This window comes from Neovison vison, chromosome 11 (genome assembly GCF_020171115.1).
Source record: "Neovison vison isolate M4711 chromosome 11, ASM_NN_V1, whole genome shotgun sequence".
NCBI classification, from domain to species: domain Eukaryota; kingdom Metazoa; phylum Chordata; class Mammalia; order Carnivora; family Mustelidae; genus Neogale; species Neogale vison.
Window position 1 is genome coordinate 118226309 of NC_058101.1, and position 21012 is coordinate 118247320.

The 21012-nt window shown below is 36.9% G+C and overlaps 1 protein-coding gene across 9 annotated transcripts in view; it reads left to right on the forward strand.

Annotated features, from left to right (window-relative positions):
- The window catches only part of FAM13A (family with sequence similarity 13 member A), a 362418-nt gene that overhangs the window by 56549 nt on the left and 284857 nt on the right, over positions 1–21012 (forward strand). For 8 of the 9 annotated variants that reach the window (XM_044224511.1, XM_044224510.1, XM_044224506.1 and 5 more), the window contains exon 3: positions 4197–4406. In XM_044224511.1, the coding sequence (XP_044080446.1) occupies positions 4197–4406 (210 nt within the window). Of the gene's footprint in view, positions 1–4196; positions 4407–21012 lie in introns of those variants that run through there. The other variant, XM_044224514.1, reaches the window with a different exon arrangement.

Sequence of the window (21012 nt, forward strand, 5' to 3'; positions counted from 1 at the left end):
AGTCAACAGATATGTACTGTACCTCTCCTTATTGTCCACCTACAATGCACTATACAGTAGGCCCTCTGTAAGGTATCAGAGGTAGGGATGATTGGTCATATTATTTAACCCTAGGTAGATACATTAAACATCAAAGTATGACCACAGTACATGTAGACCTTTAACAATGTGAGGGAAAACTCTTTGTTATGAAAGAATATGAGGACAGAAAGGGTTTATTAAGGACTTATATGATGGTCTTTTAAAAAGACTTTGAACTTTATTTCCTTAAAAAAAAAAAAAGGAAGAAAGAAAAGAAAAAAAACGTGATTTTTCCCATTTGAAGAAAATTTTACAAGTTATTAGCTAGATCATCTTTATACTGTTTGAAAATAACTAATCTTGCTGATAGTGTTAACTGGATTCCTTCTCTTTAGCATGAAGATCCTATGGGATATACCATTTTAAATAGTGTAGAACTCTCCACTTACCACCAGGTGTCAGAATATGCTCATACATTGTCTTATTTTCTGGGCCAAAGTGTGCTAGTTAAGCAAATTCTGACTTCTGGCATTTTCAGTTTCTAACATATTCATACTATTTTGAAATAAATATCTCAATTGTACAGGAAGGTGACTGTCGATGGTGTAGATATTATTTCATTGATGTGATTTTTTTCATTGTTAAACCAGTTATTAAGTTGCTTTTCATGTTGATTAACCTGTACCTCCTGAAATAAAATATGAGAATTTCAGAAATATACGAGAATAACTTCACAAAGCCTTCTAAGCATCTCCTTCCTCTAAACATTTCTTTTACAATCACCATTTCCTAAAAATTTGAGGTAGGAAAACTGAGAGGTGGTAAGTCTGGTAAGCCTGATATGGGTATTGGATATATTATAGAATTGTTAGGGGCTTTAAAAACCGTATGGGTTTTTTATCCCCCTAAGTATAATAGAACCAGGGGTAAGGTGCCCCTAGTTGAAAATCACTGGGTAGCATAAGAATTGTTTGGGTGAGAAATATTTTTGAGGGAAGAGAGTTAAACAAATAAATGGAATAGGGACAGAAAAAAATAGTTGAGAATCATGAACCTCAGTGACTTCCTTAATTAATACCTTATCTCTCTGCCAGTAAAGGGCAGTGGGATCCAGGGACCTTGAAGGACCAAAGCCAGTTCTTAGAGCTGGGTAGTTATTTTGGAATAACTGGAAATATTTATTTGAGGGAAGGGTCAAAAAGCCTAGTTGGAAAAGAAAACCTAAGGTCAAAGCTAGAACAACACTGTGAAATCAGGTCCAAGAGTCATTTTCTGGTCAAAAACAGGCTCAGGAGCTGAGTAGATAAGTAGAATTCTACATTTTCATGATTTGGGCCTTGACCAGAGATGGGTGCTATTTTTTGGGTGCTGTCTGTTGAAGTTAGTACACATTTCTGAAGTTACAGATAAAGCTTGTAGAATGGAGGAAATAGACCTTGAAAGCTTTAAAAATGAGTTAAACGGAAGTCTCTCAGTAACCAAGATTCTGCAGTATTAAAGGAAATGGCATCATATTTACCTGTTGTGTAACAGGTTACCCCAAAACATGTAGTTTAAAACAACCATGTTTCTTATCTCACAGTTTCTGTGTGTCAGAAATCTGGGCACAGTCCAGTCATATCTTGTGTCTTAGGGGCTCTTGGAAGGCTGCAGTCTGGTGTTGGCTGAGGCTTTAGTCATAACAGTACTTGACTGTGGGAGGGTTCACTTCCAAGCCCATTCACGTGGTTGTTAGCAGGATTCTGTTCCCTGTGGGCTGTCGACCTGAGGGTCTCAGTTACTCACTGGCTGTTGTCCAGAAACCACCCTCCACTCCCTGACACATGGACCTCTTCGTGAGGTAGCTAACCAAATAAAAAGCAGCTGATTCATCAGAGTGACTAAGCTCGCAGAGCCAGAGAGAAACAAACAAGTAAGATGAACATCAGTCTTGTATAACCTAAGGTCAAAACCAAGATTAGAACCCAATCACATAATCTTATTACAGTCTCCTGGTTAGAAGCAACACACTAGATTCAGACCCCATGCAAGGGGAAGGGATTCCACGTGGGTGTGGACACCCGGAGATGGCATCCTTGGGGCCATTTGAGAAGCTGCCTGCCACACGTTCTGACTGGTATCTCCTCTGATTACATGGTGCCCTGGTGACACTGGTTGGGGAAATACTTTTAATATCCTCTCTGGTTTCACAGACTTTTGTCAAAATTGGAGCTAAAATTCATGTCAACTTTTGAGATTCATGTTCTTTGCATCCAAAGTGTACATCTACAAACGCCGTGAGGATAATGCTAGCATTTGAATTTTTTTTTTCGTTTTTTTTTTTTTTTTTTTAAGTTCCTTAACATGGGGTCAGGTACTTACTATGGACTTCTTGAATTGAAAGGTTCATAAAATGTTTTATCATATTACAAACTAGTATGAAATTAGCTTTCTTCTTTTTCTTTAGATAGAGAGATACAATTATCAGGTAAGAAAAAGAAGCAAACTAATATAAACAAACACCCCCTCATCTAAATAATTCCAGTGGGCTTCAGTCCTTATGTCACTGCTAAATGTCATTACTAGGCTCTCCACAGGCTGGCTGGCTTTCTTCCATGGGGTTCTGTCTCCTTGAACCCAATACCCTGAGCTGGAAATCATCACCTTTCCCCTAAGCCAGCTACCATCCCTCAACCCCTCTTCACCTTATCCTTCACAGTTCTTTTTCTTGGATTCCCTAGTTTTTAAACCTTAAAATTACCTTCCAACTCTTCCTCTTCCTTACTTCCCCTTTGTACTCAGTTACTCAATCAACTTATTTCTTTCCTTTTCACCCTTCCCACAGGAATCTGTCTTTCTTACTGCCTTAGGGTAGAATGTGGTTCCCTAAGGCAAGCTTTCTGCCCTCCATTCTCTTCTCAGCTAGCAAGATCTTCTGTACTCCTTGATTTTATTGTGTTCCGTACCCCTTAATGCTCCCATGAGAAAGTCTTTTTAAGTAAGATCTTTTAAGTAAGATCTGCTCCCAATGTGGGGCTCAAACTCACGACTCTACGATCAAGAGTTGCACGTTCTACAGACTGAGGCAGCTGGGCATCCCACGTCTTCGCTGTTGAACTTGCCATTTGTGGCCTTATCCCATTTCTTCCATTTTATTACCCCACCGTTTTTTGACCTAAACACTTCCCCATTTCCATGTGTTTATCTTCCTTTATGCTGTCCTATCTCTGCCTCTTAATTCATATATTGCTCTTTTCAGGCATAAATCCAGGTTTTATGTCTCCTGCTGCTTAACCCTTTGGGGGCCCTTTTTAAGAAGACAAATACAAAATTAAGAATAAGAATTAGGTGGGGTTATGGACATTGGGGAGGGTATGTGCTTTGGTGAGTGCTGTGAAGTGTGTAAACCTGCCGATTCACAGACCTGTACCCCTGGGGATAAAAATATATGTTTATAAAAAATAAAAAAATTTAAAAAAAAAGAATAAGAATTAGGGACAAGCATTGGAAAGGACCTAAATAAATGAAGGGGCCCTGAAGCTTAAACTTCATTAGCTTCACAGTTCTTCAGCCCCAGTCTTCCCATCTTCCTTATGCTCTAGATAAAGATGGGGCAAAGCATGGAAAATTCCCTTATGGAGCCTTCTGTGCTGACCCCCGCCAACAATAATATCCCCTGTCAACTCGGAGAAGGCAAGCAACTTGTCTTATGCTACATTGTAATCTCCTAGAGTTTTATCCTTGGAATTCAATGAATACTAAAGAATATTTTTTAATTATTACAAAGGTAATCACATACAGTTAAGTTTCTTACATACATTTTAGTTTTTTTTAAAAATAGTTTTAATTAAATGCTAAGCAGCTGTTGGAGCGCAGGGTAAGTTTCCGTAATGTACTGCAGATTATATGAATGCAATTTCTTTGTAGAATGGCATCTGTTTTATATTTCTGTGTGTCCTAACCTTATTTTTAGAGGTCAGCTTTTAGAACAAGCCCATATGATCTCTTCAGCTGATACATAGTAAGTGTGAAGATCTATTATCGTAGGAAAGCATTTTTGCAAAATGTGAATATCTTGCAGTACTGGATAATCCTGTAGTGAGATTTATTTATTTTGTGGCTACTGTTCTCTAGAGTTAGTGTCTGTTCGTGAGAGACCTCTGTTTATTCTCTGTGGGTCTGCTCCCCTGCTCCAGGACTCACCCAGGAAGGCCTCTTCAGGGTAAACGGCAACGTGAAAGTGGTGGAACAGCTCCGGTGGAAGTTTGAGAGTGGAGCCCCGGTGGAGCTTGGCAAAGACGGGGACGTCTGCTCAGCGGCCAGTCTGTTGAAGCTCTTCCTGCGGGAGCTGCCGGGGAGCGTGGTCACCGCGGCCCTGCACCCTCGATTCGTTCAGCTCTTTCAGGGTTAGTGCGGTTCAAGCCTTCTAGCGCTTCAAACCAGTTTTATTTTTCAGCTAAAACTAACTTTTCTGTATTAAGCACCTACATTTTAAATATTAAGCTAAGACTTTAAATACTGCTGGTCTCTCTGTCACCACCATCTTTCTATTTTACTTACTCGAGGCCCCCATTTTCTACCCTAAAATAATATTAAACTGATTATGAAATACCACTAGTAAGTGTAATTTCTGAGACTGTTGGCAGATGAATAGTTAATATTGAAAAGCCTTAATGTTTGTGGGTTAAAGGAATTCTTTCCTGACTAGTGACTATCTTAGAAGGAGTGAGAATAAGGCATTAAATTCTATGTAGGGAATATTAATTAATTAATTATATTTGTTAGTGACCTTTGAGACCGAAAGGCCAGTGGTGTGCTATTTTTCTCTCATAAGCAAGATTGAGTCCTAAAATGATTCTGTTCATTTTACACAACTGGAGGAAAATTGGTTTTTGATTGCATTATGAAGTGATTTTTTTTTGAATGAAGAAACTTGATTTTTAAAGGTAGTAATTATAGTCATAATCATTATTTAGTTCTTTCTCTTAAATATAGCGAGAAAAATGCTTTAGTCTTGAAAAGCATTTCTTTCCTGATTTGTGCCAGGTTAGAGTGAAAAAGAGAACATGTATTTTTAAGAGTGCTAATTACCAGATTAAAAAGGATATTACTTAAAACCACATTCCTTTAAAGCAGCGGTGTAATTATTCCCATGTAGTATGCCAAAGAGTGGGTATGCAAGAAGGCCATGTTGTATGTTGTAGTCTACTGAGAAACAGTGATCAAATAGAAAAGCGAAAATTGCAGGACCACTTGTTCGGGTCCTCTAAGTGCTTTTAATAAAGCTTCTATATCGGTAAGTGATAGTAAGTGACCTGTGTGAGCCTTGTTCATTAGAAAAAGAACTTTTTCATGTTTATATGTATGAGGATCTAAAGGAGGTAGCCATTGCTCCTTAACTGATTCTTAAAAGAATATTTTATCCTTGTCATGGAGATGTTAAGTTTCTGTAAGTCATTTAAAAATAATTGCTACGAAAGCTAGTTGAAGATTTAAATATGTCCTTCATACAAAATATTTAGTAATCAAATAGTACTACTAAGAATCTTTATTAATAGTATGTCTTAATTTTAAGATGCTAATATTGATACTATACTAATATTTGTGAATAGTTGTGAATTTTAAATGGTTTTATGACATTACTTAGAATAGCTTTCATTTGGTAAAGAGAATGCACTGTTTTAGTGTTTTTGTTACATTGTAGTAATATTTTATTATACTTTAGCTCTTATTTGTAATTTAGCTTCTCATTAATGACCTTTCTCTCTGATGGCCAGAAAAATTGATTTGCATCATTAAAAGCAAGTGATATCATTCTAGAAGTTAGGCTGGTTATATACCCAACTTAAGGAGTTGTGTGATTATGCACAAATAACAAATTCTGAATGGGGCAGAGATACTGACTTTGGCCTTGGGAGTAGTATTCTCTCACTTCCTAAAAACTTTTAGGGTGAGGTCTGAGATGTTCAATAAAGGAGATGTTAATGGAAGTACCTACTAGTTGTAAGCTGCTAAGTGAGGGGAGGGAATAAAGTATGCTTTTAGCTATCAGATCGTATAGCCTCTGAAAATAAATTTCTCTTTAATAATTCATAGTTCTGGAGGCATAGAAAAGAGCTATGGTGCTTTTCTTGATTTACACTGTATTTGGTACTCTTAGAGTAGAGGGGCACACACGACAGCTGGTCACGTGAAAGCTGGAAGTGGCAAGGCTCTTTTCAGACTCACTAAAGGCAATGTTTCACTTGGCCATTAAAGTGTAATAAATATGTCATAAATGTGTTTTGGTAAAACTTCTTAGTTAAGGTTACCCTACTTTTATATTTCAGTCTTCATAATAGCAGATTAAATAGCTTTTATATTCTGTCACAACCCCATGCCAGATTTCTTTAAAAAAAAAAAAAATATATATATATACACACACACACACACACACACATAAAGGGCCTTCAAATTCTATCCTGTGTAAAGAGCAAGGTATTTTATACTTTCTCACATCAAGATCCTCTCTTCCATACTTTGTGGGCTAGAATTGTAGAGCCTCAACTAAGAGTTTTTTTCAGACACCTAAGCTAAACCACTGAGGACAGTCCGAGTACCGCCTCTAAGCCTTGCTGCTGCTCTGGATCCTCCTTTGTGCACATCAACAGTGATCCTGTGTGTGGACGACACCATTTAGGTTCTTTGTTTTATATACCAGATTATCAGCTTTAGACTTGACTGGTGTCTCAGGCTCTGAGATTGTATCTTTAGTTAGCAGACCGATATTTCTGCATACCAGGTATTTATCAGAAACTTCCATCTGAAACTGATGTCTGCCAGAACCTTTTGCTTGAGGCACAGCCCTGGTTTAGACAGTTCCTATTTAGGAGAGACTCTAAAGCACTTCAGTGATCATCCTTTCCTGTGGTCTTATTAAACTTACCTCTGACTGCAACAACTCGCCTCTCTCGATTGAGGTTTCCAGTATAATTGTCTCAGCTTGGCAATATTTCATGTTGTTGTTGTTTTAATCTCTTATCCTTACCTAGGTGGGCCAATAACGTATCTGTTCTTCTTTAACAATCTCAGTTATGTTTTGGGAATAGACGTGGACTGCAAGCAATAAAAAGATTTTAGGATACCATCCATTTCATTTAGGATTAATTAGAAATCCCTTTATTTGAATGTTCCCTTTTGAAAATCTTCGTAATATAAATGCAAATATGTCCATCTTACAATGTTTTTTGTTTTTTGTTGTTACTGATGAGTTGAAATTGAATCAGTCCATCAATATTTATTTAGCCTCTCTTACATAGACACAGGATATTACTAAGAAATAAAAGATTAAGCATTCTGACTTTAAGGAGTGTGTGATTTAATTGAGGAGGTAGAATGTGTGTGGTATGTATTCTATGGTACTTCAGATGAGTGGTAAGAACATCCAGTCAGTGGTAACAAGGAGAGAGAGAAATCAGTCTGGATTATGGTGGTCAGAGAACACTTTGTGTGTTCTATGGGGCATATAACTTTGGATGGAGAGGAAAATCATATAGGCAAGGAAAAAGGCATGAGCAAAAACACCATCAGTCTGAGACAGAAATGTCTAACAGAGCTGTGCATAGCTACAGGAAATTAGCAAATGGGCTAATTTTAAAAGTAGGTTGAGGGGCACCCTGGATGGCTCACTGGGATATGCATCCAACTCTTGATTTGGGCTCAGGGTAGAGATCATGGAGCTTGGGACTCTCAAGATGGAGCCCCAAGCCCTGAGTCAGGGTCTCTGCCGGGCAAAGAGCCTGCATAAGATTCTCTACCTCACATAGTCATGCTCTCTCCAAAACAAACAAACAAATAATTGGAGGCTTTGACTAGATGGTAGAGTGTTTTTAATGTTTGATTAAGGAATTAATATTGACCTTCAAACAGTCAATTTTTGAAGAAAGAAGTCCTAGGATGGAAGCAGTATTTTTTAGCAGTGCTATGTGAGATGGATGGATGAGAAGGTGCAGGGAAACCTCTAGAAGACCCATAGAAACCTAGGTCTTGGTCCTAAGGACTTGTATCTAACAAATAATTGGCAGTGGAACTTTTTAAAATGAGGTAAAGTATATGTAACATAAAATGGACTGTTGTAATGATTTTTTAAGTACACACCTCAGGGGCATTAAGTACATTCACACTTTTGTACAGATACCACCACTATCCATCTCTAGAACTTTCTCAGCATCCCTACAGAAATGGGTAATGGGATTTTTTTTTTTTAATATGTCTCAGCTCATTTATTTTTTTTTCCCCAATTTATTTATTTTCAGAAAAACAGTATTCATTATTTTTTCACCACACCCAGTGCTCCATGCAAGCTGTGCCTTCTATAATACCCACCACCTGGTACCCCAACCTCCCCCCCCCCCCCCCGCCACTTCAAAACAGTCTGAGGGGTAATGGGATTTTAAAGAAAACACAAACAGGGCAGCCAGTAGTTAATGAGAGTAAGAAAGGAGTCAAAGATAACCCTATGGTTTTTAGTTGATGTGACTTGAAGAACAGTGGGTTGAGGAGGGGCAGAGTGGTGGCCCAACCCTGATACCCCATATGTTTGGGGAGGGCCATGCTGCCAGAAGGCCAGTTTGTCACACTGTTGTGAATAGAAACTAATAAATCAGGAAGAAAGCTTTAAGATAAAGTTGAAGTATCGCCAGAGAGAGCTCTCTACTAACTAAGTGCTTTGAAGAGACCTGTGGCAACTGTTTTTTTTTTGTTTGTTTGTTTCTTTGTTTTGCCTACAGTAATTCATATCTTTCCTGTCTGTACCTAGGGTGGGGCCTTTACTTATTAAAATGCATTAGCCTGTCAGACCTGAAGTTTTGTCAGGAAAGGAAGAAGCACAAGCATGAACTTTCTAGGAACCTTTTGCAGCTGACTAATGCTCCTTTTCCTGTCTCCAGGTGAATCTGGGACTTAAGCCAAAGGCTCATGTGCTACTAGCTTGGTAGGGTCTGATGATCTCTTTGTGGGGCTTTATTGATCATCTTTCTCACATCCTGCAATTGCTATTGAAGAAGGAAGAGAGATCCTGATATGGCATCTTGACAACTGGTCCATTAATATAAATAATAAAAGTCACAAGGGGCAGGTAATTATGAGGCCATGAAGAGGAGCTCATTTAGAGAGATGACTAAGTGACTGTCAGTGCTGAGGGGAAAAGGGTAAAGGCTAAAGATGTGGATTTCAGAGTCCTCTATGTAGACTCATCTGAACAACAGAAATTTGCTTTCTCATAGTTCTGGAGGCTGGAAGTCCAAGATCAAAGTGCTGGTAGGGGGTATTTCTGATAAGACCTCTCTCCTTGGCTCACAGATAGTTCCTTCTCACTGTGTTCTCCCGTGGTCTTTTCTTTGCGTGAGCTCTCTCAGTGCCTTTTTCCTTTTTTACAAGGACACCAGTGCATTAGACTAGGGTTCTACCTTTATGGCTTCATCTAACCTTAATTAGCTTCTGTTAAGGCCCTGTCTCCAAATTTAGTCAATTGCGGGTTAAGGCTTCAACCTGTGAATTTTGTATGGACGAAATTTAGTCCATAACACTGTGTTTTTACAAATGTATCACAATTTAATAAATGTATGAGTAAAAAATAGCAAAAGCCTATGGTGGGTGCTAATTAGGTGAAAAATTTTTATAAAATTGATGTTTTTGTCTTAGAAATCATAAATGACTGCATAACTAGGAGCAACAAAATGAGTTTAAAATAAATGATTTTTCTATAGGAAAAATTTTTTACTGGGTTGTGTTTTCTTGTTTTGTATAAATAATTTCTTATTTTTTTGTTACTATTTTAATATTCTCTTTAAGAACTTACGCCTTTAGTGTTAACAATAGGTTCTAAATAACTACTGACTTGTCAGTTTAAAAGCTAACAGATACTTATATCATTTCTTTTCATCACAGCACCAGCTCTAATAAGGTATAGGCAGAATAATCTTCATTTTGAAGGAAGACATTAGACCACATGGCACAGAACAGAGGATCTAGATCCATTCTGACAAGTTTCAAATCTCCATTTGCCATTTGTTAGCTACTTAATTACTTAACCTTTTTGTGCCTTGGTGTATTAGCTATCTCTTGCTACATAACAATTACTTCAAAATGTAGTGGCTTAGGGACACCTGGGTGGCTCAGTCAGTTAAGCGTCTGCCTTTGGCTCAGGTCATGATCCCAGGGTCCTGGGATTTAGTCCCACATCAGGCTCCCTGCTCAGCGAGGAGCCTGCTTCTCTCTCTGCCTACTGCCTCCCCCCCACCCCGCCTTGCTTGTGCTCTTTCACTCTCTTTCTTTGACAAGTAAATAAAATCTTTTTCTTTAAAAATGGAGTGGCTTAAAACTATAGTAAAGACTTATTTTCTTTCACAGTTTCTGTAGGTTGGGAATTGAGGTGTAGTTTAGCTGGGCAGTACTGGTTCAGGGTCTGTCAAGTTGTTAGGATGTGTCAAGGACTGCAATTATCTGAAGGCTTCACTGGAGCTAAAAGATGTGCTTCCAAGGGGGTTCACTTACATGGCTCCATTCAGTGCCAGTTCTTGGCGAGAGGCCACAGGTCCCTTCTCTACAGGTCTCTCCAGTTGGGTACTGGCTGGCTTCTCTTGCAATGCGCACCTCGAGAGAGATGAAAGTTATCATTGTAATGACTGAGCCTCAGAAGACACACAGCATCTTTTGTGCCACGTTCTATTCATGAAGATCGAGTAAATGATCTGGCTTATATTCAAGGGGAGGGGAATTTGGTACCATCTTTTGAAGGGAGAAGTGACAGGCTTTGTAGACATTTTAAAACTACTAGTTAACTACTAGTTAGTTTTCCTAACTGTTAAATGGAGAGCATAGTAGGGTGTACTTCCTGAGCTCATTGTGGAAACTGATTTTATCCATACAAAGAATCAGAACAAAAATAAATATTCAATAAAGGTTAAGCCAGTGCTCCTCAACTGTGGCACCCTAGAGATCAAGTCGTATCATATACCTATTAAATCATCCTCTGTAGATTTGGGATGTAGGAATTTGCTTTATTGATTGATTGATTGATTGGGGGGAAGGGTAGAGGGACAGAGAGTCTGAAGCAGACTCTACCCTGAGCATGGAGCCCGACATGGGGCTCCATCTCATGACCCTAAGATCACTACCCAAGCAAAAACCAAGAATCAGATGCTTAACTAACTGTGCCATCCAGGTGCCCCAGAATTCACATTTTTTTTTTTTAAAGATTTTATTTATTTATTTGACAGACAGATCACATAGGCAGAGAGGCAGGCAGAGAGAGAGGAGGAAGCAGGCTCCCGGCTGAGCAGAGAGCCCTATGTGGGGCTCGATCCCAGGACCTGGGATCATGACCTGAGCCGAAGGCAGAGGCTTTAACCCACTGAGCCACTCAGGCGCCCCCAGAATTCACATTTTTAATTCAGTCTTCCTTGGCCTTGCTTCTGTCTCAGCTCCTCCTCAGCCACGCCTTTGCCCTTTACTTTTTTGTTTATAAGAAGGCAAGCCATTTAGTGCAGTTCCCTCCACTTTTTTACTTCCAATCTCAAATTCTTATTCACTTCTCCATCTCTTTAAAAAGAATTATAAAAGAGTTGCAGAAGAGTAAGTGCACTTTCTGCCTAATCATTAAGAAAGAGGAAAAAAAAGAAATAAAATTGGGCCTCAGTTTCAAGTTAAAATAAAGATTTCAAAATTCTTGCCCCAGTTAATTGAAACTACTTTAATTTTTTATTATTGGTCGAGCTGGCAAATGACACAAGATGGATTTGGGAATATTTTTTATCAGCTGCAAGTTATTAATTTTTTTGTTAATATTATTTATGATTTTAATGAAGTCTTCAAATAAACATTGCTGGTTATGTATATAAAATTTATAATTAAAAAATTCCTTTACAATTACTAATTTCAGGTGAGGGCATTGGCTTTAGTGTTTTATTGCTTGTATAAAAAAATTAGGATATTGTTCTGCTAGTGAGCTAGTAGTATTTTTGGGAATAGGATGTATGCGTAGTGCTTCAGGATCCACAGAACAGAGTAGGGTTGAGAGGGAGAAACTCTTTGTAAGACAGATGATCAGAAGAACTTTGTGGAGGTGGAAGGTAATACTTCAGCTGGACTTTGGAGGACCACTAGAATACCCACAGGCAGTGTACCCTCTAGGAAGAGAGGATTATAGGAACAAAAGCATTTGGAAAACACAGGTACATGATTTCAACATTAAGTGCAGTATATGTGTTGGGTGGGCTGTAAATATAGTTGGGTTAGGTCATCTTTCAGTAAAATGAATCAAACATTGGAATGACCATTCTTTTTTTTTTTGGAATGACCATTCTTAAATAATCTTATTACTATGAATAAAATACATTTTCATTGCCTTGAACATATTTTTCCTTTATTTAAAAAAAGTATTTTATGTAATAGATGCATATATTCTTTAAAAAATCAAATAACATTGAGAGATTCATAAAGAAAACCAACTGACCCCTACCAACCCTTTGGCAGTTCTTTCCTAGAGGAAATCAGATTTCATTTATTTAAGCTGTTCTTTGGTTTTTGCTTCCATTTGATAATTCTCTTATAATGTTAGATCTTAATTTCTTGTAGACATTATCTCATTACTTCTGCTTATAAAATATATAGAATTAGCTCAAATAAGTGACAATGTAACTTACTCCCAATAGTTTCTTCCAGTAGTGTTACATGACAAGTTTAGCTGATGTCCTAATTAATGTTTGATTTGTTATGACTACATGAGTTGTGTGTGTGTGAGAGTGTGTGAGTGTATGTGATGTACTTAATGTTAATATGTGTCTTAGGTTGATAGAAAATTACGTGAGTGAAAACATATCTGTAGATTTTTTTCAAACTGCAAAATCTTTCCAATAAATCTCTTAACCTTTCAAAAAATTTTCAAATAATTTATCAATTCTTTATTTCTGGGGAGAGTCCTCTTTGGCCCTTTTCTCTTCCACTCCCACCTAATTTGGTAGCAGTGCTGATTCTGAGATTCTCTCACCAATCTTTCTTCCTGGACCTGCTCTTTCCTGGAGTCTTTTTTTCATCTATTGTGTCAGGCACTCAGTAAGTCCCTTCAATCTGGAAAATACTGCATTTTGGTCTTTGAAATTTTCCTGTATTATCTATCTTATTTTTCTGTAAGTGTCTTTTGCTGCCCCCCCCTTTCTTGAGATAAAATTGCTATATAACATTATGTTAGCTTTAGGTATACAACATAGTAATTTAATCTTCATATGTACTACAAAGTAATCATCACAATAAGTCTAGTTACCATCTGTTAACATACAGTCAACCGTTTCTTCCACCCCCAAACCCTTTCACTTCTGATAACCACCAGTCTAACTCTCTGTATCTATGAGTTTGGTTTGTTTTACTTTTTGTATTCCACATAGAAGTGAAATCATGTGTAATTTTTTTTGTATGTTTGACTTATTTCATTTAGAGTAGCATCTTCAAGGTCTATCCACATTGTTATAAATCATAAATTTCCCTCTTTTTATGGATGAGTAGTATTTTCCATTGTATATAGTGTGTGTATCTCTATCCATGCATCCATCAACAGATCTTTAGGCTATTTCCATACCTTGGTACTGTAAAAAAAATGCTGTAGGGATACATATAACTTTTCAGATTCATGTTTTTATCATCCTCAGATAAATACCTGGAAGTGGTGTGGTTGGATCATATGGTAATTCTATTCTTAATTTTTTGAGGAACCTCCATACTGTTTTTCATAGTAGCTGCACCAATTTACATCCCACCAGCAGTGTATGGAGGTTCCCTTTTCTCCACAACCTCTCCAACACTTGTTTTTTGTCTTTTTGATAATAGCCATTCTAACAGATATGAGGTAGTATCTCATTGTGGGTTTAACTTACCTTTCCCTGATAATGGTGATATTGAACACTTTATGTGTATGTTGGTCATCTGTATGTCTTCTTTGGAAAAATGTTTAGATCCTCTCCCATTTTAAAATTTTGATTTTTTGTTTTTCTTGTTTGTTTGTTTTGCTGTCGAGATGATTGAGTTCTTCATATATTTTGGATATTAATGCCTTATCAAATATATAGTTTGTAAATGCTTTCTCCCATTCAGTAGGTTTTATTTTCTTTCTATGCAGAAGCTTTTTAGTTTGATGTAGTCTCACTTATTTTTGCTTTTGTTTTCTTAGAGTCATATCCAAAAATTCAATACCAAGATCAATATCAAGAATCTTATTACCCATGTTTTCTTCTAGATGTTTTATGGTTTCAGGTCTTACATTCAAGTCTTTAATCTACTTTGAGTCTCTTGTATGTTGTAAGATAGTGGTCTAGTTCCATTCTTTGACATGTGTCTGTCCAGTTTTCCCAGAATCATTTATTAAAGAGACTGTCCCTGTTTTTTTTTTTTTTCTTTTTGGAAGTATTTCACGTTTGTGATTGTTGGTAGCACTTAAAACTACACAAAAATAATTTTTTTAAGGTACCTATAGGACAGAATTGCCAGTTAAAGTGGATATTGCTTATATATATGCTACAGAATGTGATATACTGTTTAGGCTGCTTATTAATAAGTTTATGGACATGAAAAGCAGATTTCTATTTAAATTCAGTTAACATTTAGTGTATTATTAGTTGCAGAGGTAGAATTCATTGATTCATCAGTCTTACATAATACCCAGTACTCATTACATTACCTGCCCTCCTTAATGTCCATCACCCACTGACCCATCCTCCTAGCCCCTCCCCTCCAGCAACCCTCAGTTTGTTTCCTACGATTAAGAGTATCTGATGGTTTGTCTCACTTTCAGATGTTGTCCTGTTTTATTTTTTCCTCTCTTCCCCTATGATCCTCTGTTTCTTAAATTCCACATATCAGTGATATCATATGATATTTGTTTTTCTCTGATTGACTTATTTCACTTAGCATAATGCCCTCTAGTTCCATCCACATTTTTGCAAATGACCAGATTTCATTGTTTTTGATGGCTGAGTAGTATTCCAGTGTGTGTGTGCGTGTGTGTGTGTGTGTACACATCATCTTCTTTTGTTTTTAAGATTTTTATTTATTTATGGAGGGGGAGATGAACCATAAGAGACTGTGGGCTCTGAGAAACAACCTGAAGGTTTTGGAAGGTAGGCGGTGGGTACTATGGAGGGCACGTATTGCATAGAGCAGTAGGTGTGGTGCATAAGCAATGAATCTTGGAACACTGAAAAAATAAAATAAGATTAAAAAATAGATATTCATTTATTTGACAGTGAGAGTGCATGCACAGAAGCGGGGGGAGCTGCAGGCAGAGGGAGAAATAGGCTCCCTGCTGAGCAGGGAGCCCAATACAGGGTTTGGTCCCAGGACCCTGGAAATCCTGGCAGACACTCAACTGACTAAGCCCAAGGTGCTCCTATACCACTTCTTCTTTATCAGTTCATCTGTCGATGGATATCTGGGCTGTTTCCATAGTTTGACTATTGTGGATATTGCTGCTATAAACATTGGGGTATAGGTACCCCCTTTGGAACACTACTTTTGTATCTTTGAGGTAAATACCCCATAGTGTGATTGCTGGGTCATAGGATAGTTCTATTTTCAACTACAAAAAGCAGATCTTGGCTATCGGTGTCTGCCTGATTTGAGCTCTTAAAGCTCTGTAATAGGGGTATGGTAATACAGTACTTGCAGCAACACTGGAAGAAAAGCATTTTATTGCTTTAAAGGTTTAAGATGGATTAAGGCAAGGAAGGGTTGGAGCCAGGTATACTTTGTTGTACACTGATGGAAGCAAGCTCTGAATATGAAAAAGGAATCTGTTTATGGTTGACTATTTTAAAGCCTTTTCAAAGTGCTATTGTATTAATCACTCTTTCTAGTTCAAGAAATTTCAATTCCAGGGTACAAACCATTGATTTTTTTAAAATTGCTTTCCATTCCCTTAGTACCAGTTTGAAATAAATGCTGTTTATCATCAGCTGTTTGCTATCACTGGGGAAGAAGGCAACTTGAAGTATTTACTGATAAATAGCTTTTTTCCCCTAAATGTTACTTTTCTGCAACATCTAACATATAGTCACATGTTCTGTTTGCACTGTTGCTATATGGATCAAAAATCTTCTGGCAAAGGGATAGGGGAATGGTGGTATCCATCTTGCCCTGTTTGTTCTGTTACTGTTTTATTGGACTGATCTACTTGCATGAACCTGTGATCATCACCTAAATATAAGTTGTGAACATATCATCTTCTGCTTGGTTATTTCAGTCATACTGCTATATATAATCAAGTGTAGCACAGTTTATCAGTTTGGTTCTAGGGGGTGAGTAGATATGGTTCATTCCCCTGTGGTGTTAAACTAACTTTGTGTGCTTACTGTTACTTACTTTTGAACAGCCATCCTAATAAAGCTAGGCTGTTTCTTTAGGGGAAAAGAGACATATATAATCTAATTTGAAGACTATTCCAATAGAAAAGTTAGTGTTAATGTTGAAAAATTCTGTAGGATGGTCTAATCTGAGCCATTAACTTTCTGTAAGGGGAAAATGGTGGATTACCACAAAGAACAGTGAAGCAGGGAGTGCTAGGGGTGGAGGGTTGGGTATTTGTTTTGAGAATTAAAAACTATGAAACACTCTGTACACAATTGATTTTTTAAAAAATAAACACGTTTTTAAAGAAGCTGAAGAAAAAAATGGACTGTCCTTTCCCATTGTATATTCTTGGCTCCTTTGTTGAAAATTAGTTGGCTATATATGCATGGGTTTATTTCTGGGCTTTCTGTTATGTTGCATTGATCTATGTATCTGTATTTATACTGATACTATATTGTTTTGATTACTGTAGCTTTGCAGTATAATTTGAAATGAGGAAGCATGGCACCACGATCATTGTTCTTTTTCAAGATTGCTTTGGCTATTCAAGGCTTTTGTGGTTCCATACGCATTTTAGGATTATTTGTTCTGTTTCTGTGAAAAATGCCAATGGAATTTTGATAAGAATTGAATTGAATCTATAACTTGCCTTGAGTAGTATGGACATTTAAAAAAATGTTAATTCTTCTGATCCATAAGCATGGAATACCTCTCCATTTTTTTGTGTCTTCTTCAATTTCTTTAAATAGTATCTCGTAGTAGTCCATGTACAGGTCTTTCACTTCCTTGTTTAAATTTACTCCTAGGTATTTTTTTGTATATAATGGTAAATGGGATTATTTTCTTAATTTCTCTTTCTTACAGTTATTAGCGTTTAAATAACTAACAGATCACTGATAATTGTATCTTGCAACTTTATTGATTTCATTCTAACAGTTAATGGTGGAGTCTTAAGGGCTTTTTAATATATGGTATTATGTTATCTGTTTTTGATACATGGTATTATGATTATGGTATCAGTGACAGTTTTACTTTTCCTTTTCCAATTTGAATTTTTTAAATTTCCTTTTCTTATCTAGTTGCTGTGGCTAGGATTTCTAATACTATGTAGCATAAAAGTGGTGAGAGTATCCATCCTTGTCTGGTTCCTGATCTAAGAAAAGAAGTTTTGAACTTTTTACCCTTGAGTATGATGCTAACTATAAGTTCTTCATATACAGCTTTTATTATATTTAATTCCCTTTATTCCCACTTGGTTAAAAGTTTTGTTGGTTTTTTTTTTATCATAAGCGGATGTTTAATTCTGTCCATTTTTTTTTACTGTATCTATTGGGATGATCATATGATTTTTATCCTTCATTTTGTTAATGTGGTGTAGCACATTGATTAATTTGCAGATGTTGAACCTTTCTCGCATTCCTGGAATAAATCCAGCTTGATCAGGGTGCATGATCTTTTTAATAAATCATTGAATTGGGTTTGCCAATATTTTGCTGAGAATTTTTACATGAGTGTTTATCAGGGATATTGGCTTAAAATTTTGTTTCTATAGTGTCCCTGTCTGGTTTTGGTATCAGGGTAATTCTGGCCTTATAAAATTAGTTTGGAAGGATTATTTCCTCCTCAGTTTTTGGAAGAATTTGTGAAGGATAGGTATTAAATCTTTAAATATTTGGTAGAATTCATCTGTGAAGTTCTCTGGTCCTGGACTTCTGTTTGTTGGGACTTTTTTTCACTATTGATTCAATCTCCTCACTAGTAATCAGTCTATTCAGACATTTTATTTTTCTGGATTCAGTCTTAGACTATTGCATGTTTCTAGAAATTGATCATTTTTTCCCCTTAAAGATTATTTATTTACTTATTTGATAGACAGAGAGAGAGAGAGAGATCGATCACAAGTAGGCAGAGAGGCAGACAGAGAGAGAAGGGGAAGCAGGTTCTCTGCTCAAAAGCAGGCTCTTTGCTGAGCAGAGAGCCCAATGCAGGGCTCAAGCTCAGGACACTGAGACCATGACCTGAGCTGAAGGCAGTAGCCTAACCTGCTGAGCTACCCAGGTGCCCCAGAATTGATAATTTTTTTCTATGTTACAACATTGGTTGACATATATTTGTTTATAGTGGTTTCTTGGGATCTTTAAATTTACATGATATCACTTGTAACTTTTCCCCCTTTCATTTCTGATTTTGGGTGATTTCTTCTTTGTTCTTGGTGAGTCTAACTAAAGGTTTGTCAATTTGGTTTATATTTTCAAAGATCAGCTCTTAGTTTTATTGATTTTTTCTATTGTCCTTTTATTTTCTGTTTCATTTATTTCTGCTCTGATTTTTATTTCCTTCCTTCTAATTTGGGCTTCATTTATTCTTTCTTTTAGTTCCTAAGTATAAAGTTAGGTTATGTATTTCAGATTTTTTTTTCTTGTGGTAGGTCTGTATTGCTCTAAATTTCCCTATTACTACTACTTTCCTGCATCCCGTAGATTGTTGAGCTGTTGTATTACCTTTTCCATTTGTCTCCAGGTATTTTTTGTTTTCTCCTTTGATTTCTTCATTGACTCATTCGTTGTTCAGTAGCATGTCATTTAGTCTCCACATATTTGATTTTTTTTTTCCTCTCAGATTAGCAGTGGATCTAAGAACTGTTGAAACTACTATTTGTACATTGGGTCTTGGGGTACCCTTTGAGTGTGGGCTATCCATTCCCCGCAGCTCTGTGATTCTTCTGAATATAAACCCTCTTGGTTTTTAAAGCCAGATATTTTGGCAGCCTCTCTCCATTACAGATCCCAAGAGTTGGGGTGTCCAAATTCTTTGGTTCTCAGGAAAAAGCTACATATTTTTAAGATCCCTCTTTATTGTGGTTGCTATGCCTGAGGTGGGTTTTTCTATGTGTGTGAGACCAGGTCCCTGCCTCTCCTGCCTATCTCAGTGTGCTGCTTTCATGCTTTGTTATGCAGGTGCTTTTCCGCTGTTTGTCAGGTCTTGCAAAGGAAATTGTTCCATGTGTAGCTGTAGATTGGTTTTATCTGTGGGAGGAGATAAGCTTAGAATCTTCTGTGTCACCATCTTGAGTGCTTATTCTCCTATCACAGTCTTTAATTCTATTTTCTATTAAATTTTCTCAACTTTATTTTCCAACCTCACTTTAAAAATTTAGTTTTATGCTGTTAATATCCAAAATATAAGTGCTATTTCTTTTTCAAAGCACCCTATTCCTAATCTTATCTTTCTGGGAATACTAACAAAGGTTTGTTTTTGTTTAAGTGTCCTTTTCCCTATATTAGTTTTGTCTGTAGGATTTTGTGCATCTCTTCATATAAACATACATGATATTGGCTATTGTAATTTAAGAAAAACATTTGTATATGAGGACAAGGGTACTTTGCTTTAGAAGGATTAGTAGTGGATATAGATGGAGGGAAATGTAACCAATTTGATTTGGGGAACCACAGATGTCTCTATGTGGACATATTTTTCTCTTCAGCCATTGTTTTCCTCAAGAGCAGAGAAATAGAAAGTGTGCTAAGGGGCCCATTCTTTCTTAGCAGATTTTCACTAGTCCTCACATTTTCAGCTGTTCTTCTTGCTCTAGCTCTTCACTATCTGGAGTACAAGAATCCACTAACAGTATCCAGAGACTAAGCCTCAGCCCTCCTGCCTGACCACGTTCTTGCCTGGATGCACTGGGTGGTAGAGGGTTCATCTAAGCCTGATAGGCTTTGAACATACAGGGGTTTTTCAGTCACTTGGATTCACTCCCAAATGTTTTTGAAATATTATCTGCCTCTCTCTTCTCTGTTCTTTTTTGTCCTTGGTGCTTATATTTTTTAAACATCTTACTGTCATTTTAGTGGATTCTGAGGAAGAAGATAAACACAAGTGATCAATCCTTCTCCTAAAATGGATGTTCTCCCTTTCCTTTTTCCCCCTCATACTTGATTTTTAAATGGAACAGAATTTTATAGTATCAGCTGTACAAACAGTTTGTGAGAGTTAAGAGCCTGTGAATTTTAGCTTATGAGAATTTGATAATTTAGACAGCAACCTTTTTTTTTTTTAAGAAAACCACCCTAATAATAGGGTCATTTTAGTCAGTACAGTGCCTAATTGTAAAGAAATCTAATTAAATAAACTGAATTGTGCTTAAGATTGAGTTATGGTTTTCTTTGTTACATGAGGAATTCACTAGAGTAAGTTTGAGTTAAGCCTGTCTTTTATCCATACTATGTATCATAATGCCATTTATATTGTTGGAGTTTTGCCTTGCAGATTTTAAAATACTATGCAAATGTTGGCTAGTTATAATACTAGTTATTACATAATCATTCTTTGGATAGCATGAGCTCCATAGAAAGTATCCGACATATTTCCTTCCCCAGGTTAATTCCTTCTTACTGAGAAATTCCTTCTCTTTTGAAATTATTCAACCCTCAAATTTGTTTCTATGAAAAACCAGAATCATTACACTAAACTCCATATTTAAGCCCTTTCCATTTTCAGTATGTGCCTCTTTGGTTTTCTATAAACAATGCCAAATATATAAACTTTGGTTTTTCTGGGTAGACCTAAATCCAGAGAAGAGTTCAAGGTTGCCACCTGCATATTTGCCCAAGGAGGCCAGTCAGTCAAATGTGCAAA